This window comes from Pezoporus occidentalis, unplaced genomic scaffold (genome assembly GCF_034315485.1).
Source record: "Pezoporus occidentalis ecotype Australia unplaced genomic scaffold, CSIRO_AGI_Poc_V1 ctg92, whole genome shotgun sequence".
Taxonomy (NCBI): Eukaryota; Metazoa; Chordata; class Aves; order Psittaciformes; family Psittacidae; genus Pezoporus; species Pezoporus occidentalis.
Window position 1 is genome coordinate 1,232,656 of NW_026916284.1, and position 10,186 is coordinate 1,242,841.

Genomic DNA, 10,186 nt, shown 5'->3' on the forward strand with positions numbered 1-10,186 from the left:
AGGTCCCAAACGGGCTCAGCGCAGGGAGGAGACCTGAGATCACAAAGCAGCTGCTTGTGGGCGATCCCTTTGTCCTTGAAATAAAGCTGAAAACTCTGCTGTGGAATGCATGGCTCTTTGGAGACTGCATCCCCATGGTTGAGCCTGCAGCCTGTCACAGCAGCATGGACATGTCCCGGGGTGCAGGCTGAGCAGGGAAAATTGCCCATGTGCTGGTTTTAGTGCTCAAGAGCAGCTGAGGAAGGGCTTTCCTAGGAAAGAGCCCAGAGCTGGGTCTCCCTGAGGGGTTTCTCTTCCTTCAGTTCACAGGACAGTGTCCATGCAGAGAAGGCTTCACAGGACGGACATGCTCTGCTGTGCAGGAGCAGGTGTGCCCTGACAGGCACTACGGAGACATCCGGATGGGGTGCACAGGTAGGGAGCATCCCTTTCATTGTGGCTTGGTGTTTCTTAGCACTGTGAAATCACAGGTTAGCTGGAGAAGAGCACTTGGCCCATGTCCTGACATCAACATTTCCTATGCTGTTTTGTAAGAGAAATTTTCTCTCTGCAACAGCCTCCCAGTTCATCCCCAACTCCAGGTATCTCCCAGTCTCCTCCCAGCAGCCCTGGGTGAGCCACATGCAGTCTGGCCCTGCAGAGTCAGGGACTGGGCAAGTGGCTTGGGGGCTCTTCCCATTCCTCTGCCCAGAGAAGCTGTGGCTGCCCCATCCCTGGCAGTGCTCAAGGCCAGGTTGGACACAGGAGCTTGGAGCAAGCTGTCTAGTGGAAGGTGTCCCTGCCCATGGCAGGGGGTTGGAACTGGATGAGCTTTGAGATCCCTTCCAACCTAAACCATTCCATGATTCTGTGATTTCCTGGATTGTGCAGGGGTTTTATTTCAGGTTGTGTTGCCATTCCATTAACAGGGTCTGATTATATACATATATAAATCTATATTTTCCCCGTTTTCTTGGGCTTCACCTCTATACCGCTCCCCCTTTCCATCACCCAGAGTGCAACTGCGACTTCCAGGGCACGGAGGACGTGGGCTGTGACAAGACCACAGGCCAGTGCCTGTGCCGCCCGGGTGTCACGGGCTCCCGCTGTGACCAGTGCCAGCGCGGCCACTGCAGCACCTACCCTGGGTGTGAGCTGTGCCACCCTTGCTTCCACACCTACGATGGGGACGTCCAGCGCCTGCGCCTGCGCCAGGCCGGCTTCAGCAACAGCACCTCGGGGCTGCCACCTGGGAGGGGGGGGTCCCACCTGGGCCCCCGCCTCTTGCAGGCAGAGGACAACGTGCAGCAGGCTCAGGGCATCCTCAGCAGCTCTGCTGTGACAGAGCAGGGCCTGGCCCAGGTGGGCAGCGTGCTCACTGCCATCAGGTGAGGGACGGGTGCTGCTATGGGGTGCATCCCTTAGATGGGGGATGTTGCAAAGGCAGGAGGCTGGGGGACCAGGTCATGGTTGGCATCATAGAATGGTTTGGGTTAGAAGGGAACTTAAAGTTCATCCAGTTCCAAACGGATGCCGGGGTGTCAGAGAGCTGCAGCCCAGCCCTGCTCCCAGCTGCCTCCACAAACCTGTGTGGGGTATGGTGTGTTTCTGGCCATCAGCTCTCCAGGTTCAGAAGTGCCTCCTCACTGGGTGCTGTCAGTGTCAGAGCCCTGCTTTCTGTCTACAGGTGCTTTGCTTTCTCCTTGAATTCCTATTTTGTGCTTTTTCTCTCCCAGAGAGCAGGTCCAAGGCATAAATCCTGACCTTCGTTTTCTGGATGACACTGTCTCTCTATCGAGGGACCTTGAAGCACTGAACAGGAGCTTGCTTATCGCCAACACCAAGTATCAGAGCAAGAAGACCCAGTTTGAAACCAGCCGCAGCAGGGATTTGTCAGGTACAGTGCTGCAGCTGTAATCTCTCTTAATTTGCAGCTGTTAATTTACCTCAATGTGCCTGTGCCTGGTTATTTCCCACTGGTTGGGTGGATGAGATGGAGTTTTTAACCTGCTCTCAGCTTAGGAAAAGCAAATAGATTTTCCCTCCTCAGCAAGAGGGATGCTTTATGCCAGCCTCTGGTCCATGACTGGATTCACACTTTGGGTTACTTGCTCCTGTGTTTTGGGGCTGGGCAGCTCGCTCCACGGGCACCACATTCCTGTCCCCAGCACAAACCCCACTGCAGGGGAGCAGTGGGAAGGGGAGAGACCTGCTCTGAGTGTGTCACCGAAGCTGGGAGGAAGCTGAGATAATGAAGGTTGTGCACAGATGGAAGGGATGGAGAGGTGGGGAGGAGAGCCAGGCGGCTGTCAGGCGCTGAGAAGAGCTAATTAAGCCCTGTGATGATGCTGGTGGTAGGCTGCCATTATATCCCTAATTCTCTCCAAGTGTCTCGTTGCTGCCTCCCCCTCTCTTCTGTAGCACAGGGCTCAGCTGGCTGGGGATGTAAAAGCTGCAGCAAGTGGCTGCTGCCTGGGCAGGTTGGCTCTGCACCTCACCATCTGAGCAGGGCTTAGAGGTGCATGTCCTGACCACTCTCGTTCCAGGCTGTGCTGCAAGGGAATGGTGGGACCTGCTTGGGAACAAGGAAGAGGGCTCCAAAGGCCCTGTCCTGCTCTGCCAAAGCCATTCTGGGCTTCACAGAGCAAAGTCCAGGATCAGCATGTGCATGTCATAGAATCATAGACTAATTTGGGTTGGAAGGGACCTTAAAGCTCCTCAAGTTCTAACATTCTGCCATGGGCAGGGACATCTTCCACTAGAGCAGGTTGCTCCAAGCCCTGTCCAGCCTGGCTTTGAGCACTGCCAGAAGTGTTCAAATTGTCTTGCTCTAGTTTTCTTTCAATCTTTTAACCCCAACCCACCGTTCAGGCCTTCAGGAGAGCTCTGTCACTCACTGAAGGAATGGCTTGAAAGGCATTTGGTAGTAAGAGGAGGTTTTTTTGTTATGCCACAGTGACTAATCCCTGTGGCTGTGCCCTGCTCCTCTCTGTGCACACATCCACTCGCAGGCTATAGTCGATGCCTTCATTTGTGTAGCTATGCTGCATTTATGAGTCACAGAGGTATTTGTGTCACTTACGGGTTTTATTCCTGCAGGAGCCTTCAAGACGATCAGATCTGCTTACCAGACATCCACCAATGCCAGCGGCCTCGTCGCTGGTGCCTCTGGGCTGCTGGCTGAGTCCCGGGAGAGCCGCCGGCGCGCTGCGGGGCTGGAGGGGAGCCTGGCAGAGACCACCGCCAAGCTGCTGACCCTGAAGGGCGAGATAGCCTCATCTCCCAACCTGACCCCTGTCATAAACAAGGTGAACACACAGAGCGGTTTGCTGACTTCCCTGCTGCATGTAGCTTGTTTTCAAGGGGGCCCTGTAGCGCTCAGGAGGCGGAATGCTCATTCTGCAGTCGTGCATCTTGCCCCAGAGAGTCCAGCATGGCAAGACAAAGTCTCTGTCCAGAGTGGCATCCAAACAACTTGCTGTTTTGGGACATCAATGGAGAATTTAGGGGAGATGTAAAGGAAATTTTGATGAGCTCTTAGGCAGAAGCTCTTCTCTGTGAGGGTGCTGAGGTGCTGGCACAGGGTGCCCAGAGAAGCTGTGGCTGCCCCATCCCTGGCAGTGTTCAGGTTGGACACAGGGGCTTGGAGCAAGCTGCTCTAGTGGAAGGTGTCCCTGCCCATGGCAGGGGTTGGGACTGGATGAGCTTTAAGGTCCCTTCCAACCCAAACCAGTCTGGGAATCTATGAGCTGTCTGAGCATCCCTTGCTTGGGGATCACTGATACCAAAGCGTTGCCCACCACCCACTCCCAGGCACGCACTTCTTCCTCCAAGGACTCTCTCACGTGTCAGTTCTTGTATCTCAAAGTCCCACTTAATTTCTGGATGAGATTTCTTTCATTTCTTCTTTGCTGCTTTGTTATTGCCATGGAGATCCATTTCAGTGTCTCCTAATGCACGGTTGCTGTGGAGACCACCAACCTCCCCTCTCTGCTTTTCAGGGCACCAACACGTTCCCAAGCGACCAGCCTGTACTAGCGCTTGCACTGGCTGTGGGTTTGCATGTACCCCTGGTGCAGTGCACCCTTTGGTGGGTGGTAGCTTTAGAAGATGCTGTGCAATTAAAACCACTGATGTCCAGGCAGGAGGACAGGGTTGTCTCATCCCATTGTCTCTCCCAAAGCAAACTGCACAGGTTGGATGGAGCTTTCCTGCCATGAGGGGAAGAGTTGCTCTCCTGCAGGACATGTTTGTTCCATGTTGATGTGCTGTTACTCTCCATGAGCCACTGGGGTTCAGCTCCTGCTTTGCTCAGGTTTATGCTCCAGCTTGGGGTGGTGAGGAGATGCTGACATTGGTGGGCATTCAGCACTGCTGTACATGTGCATAGCTGTGGCTGCCCTTCTCTGACACACTCATAGGCTCCATTCATTTGGGCTGTGTCTATTTGGGATAGCCATCACCCCACTGGGAAGGGCTGGCTCCATCCTTGTTCCCATGCAGAGCTCCTGCAGCACAAGCCCAGCAAGCTCCCCAGCTCCCATGGGGAGGGGATGCTGTGATGTGCTGGTTTGCCTCCCTGTGGGTGCCAAGGTCTCCCGAGCCACCAGGTGAGTGTCCTCACTGCCCCATCGCTCTCTTCCTCTGCAGATCTGTGGTGGCTTCCGAGTGGAGACCTGCACTCCTGCCCGCTGTGAGGGGCTGCTGTGCCCACGGGACAACAGCAGTGCCTGCGGGTCCGGCCCCTGCCACGGCATCTTCCCACTGTCCAGGGGGGCCCTGGCCTCCGCTGGGGAAGCTGCCAGGGAATTCCGCAGTGTGAGTGCCCGGCTCCGGGGAACAGCACAGTTGGTGAGTGCGAGCCCATGGCCAGGCCCCACAGTCCATCCCTTGGTGTCAAAGCAGAGGCTGGGGGGCACTGGAGGATGAGCTGTGATCCATACCCCATCTCAGCCTGTTTGAGACTTGGTTGGTTGGGCAGCCTCAGGAAATCAGGAATTTCTGAGTGGGAGACTCCCTGCTGTGTGCGTGGGTCCTGCCTCCTTCTCCCAGCACAGGAGCCATGGAGTTAAAGGCATGTGAGCAGCTCTGGAAATGTCACCAGGAAGCCTGTTCTCCTTCTGCTTTGGGATTCATATGGCGGAAGGGCTGAGGTTATCAAAGCCTCTCTGTTTCCTCAGGTGCATCTGCGCTAACATTTGATGCAGGATACTAAAATACATGTGTTAGTGCTCTTGCAGATTCTTTCTATGGCCTCTTGGGTGCTTGCAAAGATAAAGTGAGTTTTCAGAGTAATTCAAAATCCATTTCAAATGTGTTTTAGCGTCCCTCTTTGAGAGCTTCCTTTGGAAATCTAACCCTCAGTCTTCAACATTTACAATCCTTTAAAGCAGTGGCATATTAAGAATGAGCAATAGCATAATTCCGGAGTGCCTTGTCCTGCTCACTCGGAGTTGAAGTAGGGCTGCTGGGATTCCAGATCAAGAAGAAATGGCTCCATCAGGATATTGTTGTTTGCAGATTAAAACAACAGAGACGTCTGCAAAGCAGATTCAAAGCAACACTCGGAGACTCGTGGACCAGATGAGTGTAACACGGACCCAGATAGAAGGAGACGTGCGGCGCATCCGGCAGTTCATCCAGCAAGTTCGAAACTTCTTGTCAGGTAGCACTCTGCAGGCTGTGAAGGATGTGCATGCAGGTCTGTGCAGGGAAAACTCTGCTTATAGCTCACCCCAGTTAAGCTCTCTGATATCCACTTCATCTGCACATGGGTATTTACACAGCAAAGGCAATGCGCGTCCCCTGAGGCAGCAAGGGAGGGCAGGAAAACAGAGGAGGAATTTCAGCAGTCTGCGTTTGTCAGTGGTTGCAGTGTGGCCAGCTGACTTGCACAGGTTTAACCGAGCTGTCCAGGTCGACCCGAATGAATCCCGGCTGTTTCAGCTGTGTCAAATTCCCTGGGGTGTCCCCAGGACAAACATCCTTGCAGAGACATTTGGAGGCCGCCTGTGAGGGATGTGGGGCAGGAGGTAGCACATGGCCTTGACTTGCTGCATGTGGAGCTTCATGGAGGGGTCTCCAACATCCCCCGAGGAACTGGTCTTGAATGCAACTGAATGAGCAGAAGTGGAAGGCTGTGAAGGAAGCAGTGTTTTGTCTGTAGCATGGACACCAGCTTGCTTGATGTCCTCCTCTTGGCTGCAGTGCCTTGTGCCATCCCCGGGGGCTTGAAGACAAACCCAGCCCCACGGCTGGTTGTCTCTGTGGATCCGCAGTTGGCATTGACCCGGTGCAGACCATTGACCCAGTGTTTTCTGGCCACACTCACTGACCAGAGATAAACAGAAGCTTTTCTCTGGAGCAGACTATTAATCAGTCCTGTAATCCAAGGGGATGACTTATTGTTCACAGACAGATTGTAATAACATAATGAGCCTCATGAGCATTACCCGAATAAGAAAATCAGGTCATTTGGTGCTGCCTGGTGTTAATGATGAGAGAAGATGTTTCTGAGCTAATCACTGGGCTAATGTCCCTTGGGCTCTGCCTGCTTCTGATTCCTCAGATTTATTAACTGTTATTTGTGAGATCAGAAAAGGTTTGTCTGGAAGCACAACCTCATCTGCTCAGTGAGGTCCGTGCTGGGCTTAGCCGTGGTGTTCTTATTGCCAAATTAAAGGTATCATTTCAGTCCTTTCCTGAAAGTTTTGCTGGTGTGAATGGGAGGTGCACGAAACTCAAGGAGATTAATTCAGGGAGATCCTGGGAGCTATCTGAAATAAAGAGACTGTGTGCATGAGAGCATGCGTGACTGGATGTATGTCTGATCCTCCCTTGCATCTGCACTCCCACCTTTCCCCTCTCCCATTGCTGACGCTGGCTGTTGCTCTGCAGACAGGGACACGGACCCTGCCACTGTCCAGGAAATCAGTGACTCTGTGCTTTCCCTGCATCTCCCCACGGATGCTGCTGCAGTCCTGAGGAAAATGAGTGAGATCCAAAAGCTGGCCACTAAGCTGCAGTGCCCAGAGAGCATCCTCGCCCAGACGGCTGAGGACATCGCGAAGGCCAAGCAGCTTCAGCAGGAGGCAGAGCAAGCCAGGTCGGTTGGGGTTCAAGGGCTTTTTGGCAGCCGAGGTCAGTCAGCTGGCGTGAACGTGGTGGCTCTGAGTTGGGTTGAAACTCAGCTCAGCTGGAGCGGTGCTGACTTGCACAAAGTGAAGTTTTAGGCCAGGATCTACCATGTCCATACAGTACCTAAAAGAGGGAATCTGCAATCTCTACAAACACCCAATACAAACAAAAACTCTGCCTGCCAAGAATAGATCCTGTTACAGATACAGAATGAGAAGATCTTTACCAAAAATAGTGGAGGCTTTTCTCTATCTCTTGAGTCCCTGTGATGGGAGATGACAGGGTTGCCCTGGTATTACTTGATATTGGTGACCTACATCCTAATTGCACAAGAGAGCAGGAGGAGATTAAATGGGCTATTTGTTTTCTGGGTGAAAGTTGGGAGGATTATCCTGTGCTCCCTTAAAAAGTAATTACAGCGTGTCCTTGTGAATTTGGAGCATCTGCTTTGTCACATGTTGACTTGCAGCAATATCCCAGCAAGAAGGTTAGTGAGATAAGTATAAACTCCTTGATAGTGTCAGACACCTGCTTAACCTGCAGGGAGTGATGAGACAAGCTCCATCACCTGGCCTGAATAGTCCCGCTGCAAGCAGGGAAGTATTCACTGAAACTGGTTCAGTGGTTATTGCTTTCCCTTGGATGCTTTTTCCTGCACCACTTACAAAATAAAGCTTTCTAACTCATTTGAAGGAAGGTGTTTCTCTCCCCTTCTCAGTTTGTCTCTTCTTTTAGGGGTATGAATGGAACTAACACTTCTCTCCAGAGTGCAGTGTCTCCAGATGTGTGGGTTTGTGGCTTTTGGGGCAGGGAGGTTGCTGTCTTCTCGGTGACAATCCTGCCTTGCTTCTCAAGCTTCCTCATTTTGCCTCTGCAACCTTGACTTTGACTTCCAGCCCATGCAATTATCTACGCTCACTCCTGGGTTTTCCCCACATTCCCCCAGGAACCGGGCGAGTGCTGTGGAGGGCAACGTGGAAGAGGTGGTTGGGAATCTGCAGCGAGCAAAAACGGTGCTTCTGGAGGCCCAGGGTGCTATCAAGGGCTCTGGCTCTTCCCTTCGGTTCATCCAGGAGCGTGTTAATGAGGTAGGTGATGCGCGGTGACTTCCCAGTAAGGATACTGCGCCCTGCTCACCGCTCCATTCTTTCCCTCTTGGTAGAGTCCTGCAGCAGCACAGCTGGGAAATGGGTCTGGTAGAGGTTTCTCTGTAAAAGTCTCTTCTTTCTGACGTGTCTCACGTGTGTGCTTCTCCAGATTCCAGTCATGGTCCCCGCTGAGATGAGCCCTGTGCTCGGCTGCACAGGGAGGCGTCCCCGCTCCCTGCCAAACCCCGCTTAGAATCATAGAATCCCAGACTGGTTTGGGTTGGAAGGGACCTAAAAGCTCACCCAGTTCCACCCCCCTGCCATGGGCAGGGTCACCCTCCACTAGAACACATTGCTCGACTTTTGCAATGCATCCATAGGGAAGCGTAGCTGCACAGAGGGGAAAAAACCATCGGGAGTGGGGTTTTGGATGCGATTTCCTTCCTGATGCGGAGCTTTCTGCTTCTAGATCAAGGCCGTTCTGGGTCCAGCCGAGAAGCACGTGAAGGCGGTGGCGGGGCAGCTGGATGGGCTGATGCAGAGGCTGCTGCAGCTGCAGAGCGGAGCGGACCAGAACCGCCTGCGGGCCACGGATGCGCGGCGCACGGCCACGGAGGCAGGCGAGCAGGCCAGGACCGCGCAGCAGGTACCGCACTCGGGCAGGGTGGGCACAGATGTGCTCCTATCCCCCCCCTCGCTGTCACACAGCCAGCTGTGTCCTGGCACGTTGTTAGATAAGGTGAAGAGGCTTCCCTGTTCAAGCCGTGGCTTGCACGTTGTTGTGTCGCTTCTAATGAATCTGATGCAGTATCCCACTGCTGCACCTTTCCAGGACCTCTCTCAATCCTAATGCCCTTTGCTGGAAACTTATTCCTGCCGTATCTCCTGCCTGAGGCAGGGTAGCCCGGTCGGCATCTTTGAGAGGGCATCACAAACTTATGCATTTGCATAAGGTAATGACAAAGCTGTAGCACAGCATCCATTTAATATTTAAAATGGATTCAGCATTAGAAAATCCCCTTCCCCCAAGGCTATTTGCTTGATCCTACCTGGCACTGCTTATTTCCTTTTCCACAGGCTTTTGAACAAGTGAAACAAATGTACACTGAGCTGAAGGGAAGGATGGAGCAGAGCCCAGCTCTGGGAGAGCAGGGCAGCAGGGTGCAAAGCATAGACCTGGAGGCACAGGCTCTGTTTGAGGAAACGATGGCCATGATGCTCAGGATGGAAAGTAAGACTCTTTGTGAGCTCTGTATACCAATCGTATGCACTGGGGAAGGGCTTTTGACTAATGAATGTTTGGAGCAGTCATGTTGGTCTGGGGAGCAAGGGGAAGGCAGGATGTTTGTTTTTCTCACCCTCCCAGAGCTATACAGGAGGGAGGTGGAGGCTCAGCCCAACCTGATGTGAAGGGCAGTGGCCGTGATGCCTTCCTCCTGTCCATCACCACCTTCCTGCCCTCTCTCCTCAGCTTTAGAGATGGAAATTCAGGAAAGCAACAAGGCTTTGATGTCCAAGTCGGCCAGGCTGTCGGGCCTGGAGGAGCAGGTCGGAAGGATCCGGGATGCCATCAACAAGCGAGTTGCCTACTACGAGAGCTGCTCGTGAGTGAGCTGCCTCCCTCCTCAGCACACACTGACTGGTGTATTTATTCCCGTTTTCCAGCTGCAGTTCTCATGTTCTCCCAGCGTCTCTGTTTTTAGCAAACTGAGTTTCTGGACCTCTGGAAAATAGGTGCACTGAGCCAAAGGAGCAACCCCATGGAGAGGGTTAACCTTGGCTGGACTGGCTGGAGCTGCCTGCTGGTTGGAGGAGAAGGGGGAAAGACATGGATCTTCTGTGGCAAATAAAACATCTCCAAAGTTGTTATTTCCAGAGGGGTTTATAAACAAGAAGCTCTTCTTTCTTTCTCTTGTTTTAGCCAATTCAAACTCTTTCAGCTGCATTCAGTTGCTCCAAGTAAAACCCTCATGTGGGGCCTT

General features: G+C 53.1%; 1 protein-coding gene across 3 annotated transcripts in view; it reads left to right on the top strand.

The window, feature by feature from the left end:
- LAMB3 (laminin subunit beta 3) overlaps positions 1-10,094 on the top strand; it is a 28,682-nt gene extending 18,588 nt beyond the window's left edge. For all 3 annotated transcript variants that reach the window (XM_062605501.1, XM_062605500.1, XM_062605499.1), the window contains 11 exons: positions 303-414; positions 995-1,367; positions 1,716-1,876; positions 3,079-3,287; positions 4,630-4,830; positions 5,500-5,644; positions 6,877-7,084; positions 8,063-8,204; positions 8,674-8,850; positions 9,282-9,435; positions 9,676-10,094. In XM_062605501.1, coding sequence (XP_062461485.1) covers positions 303-414; positions 995-1,367; positions 1,716-1,876; positions 3,079-3,287; positions 4,630-4,830; positions 5,500-5,644; positions 6,877-7,084; positions 8,063-8,204; positions 8,674-8,850; positions 9,282-9,435; positions 9,676-9,812 — 2,019 coding nt within the window. In that variant the 3' untranslated portion in view covers positions 9,813-10,094. The remainder of the gene's footprint in view (positions 1-302; positions 415-994; positions 1,368-1,715; positions 1,877-3,078; positions 3,288-4,629; positions 4,831-5,499; positions 5,645-6,876; positions 7,085-8,062; positions 8,205-8,673; positions 8,851-9,281; positions 9,436-9,675) is intronic.
- Positions 10,095-10,186: the final 92 nt, after the last annotated feature.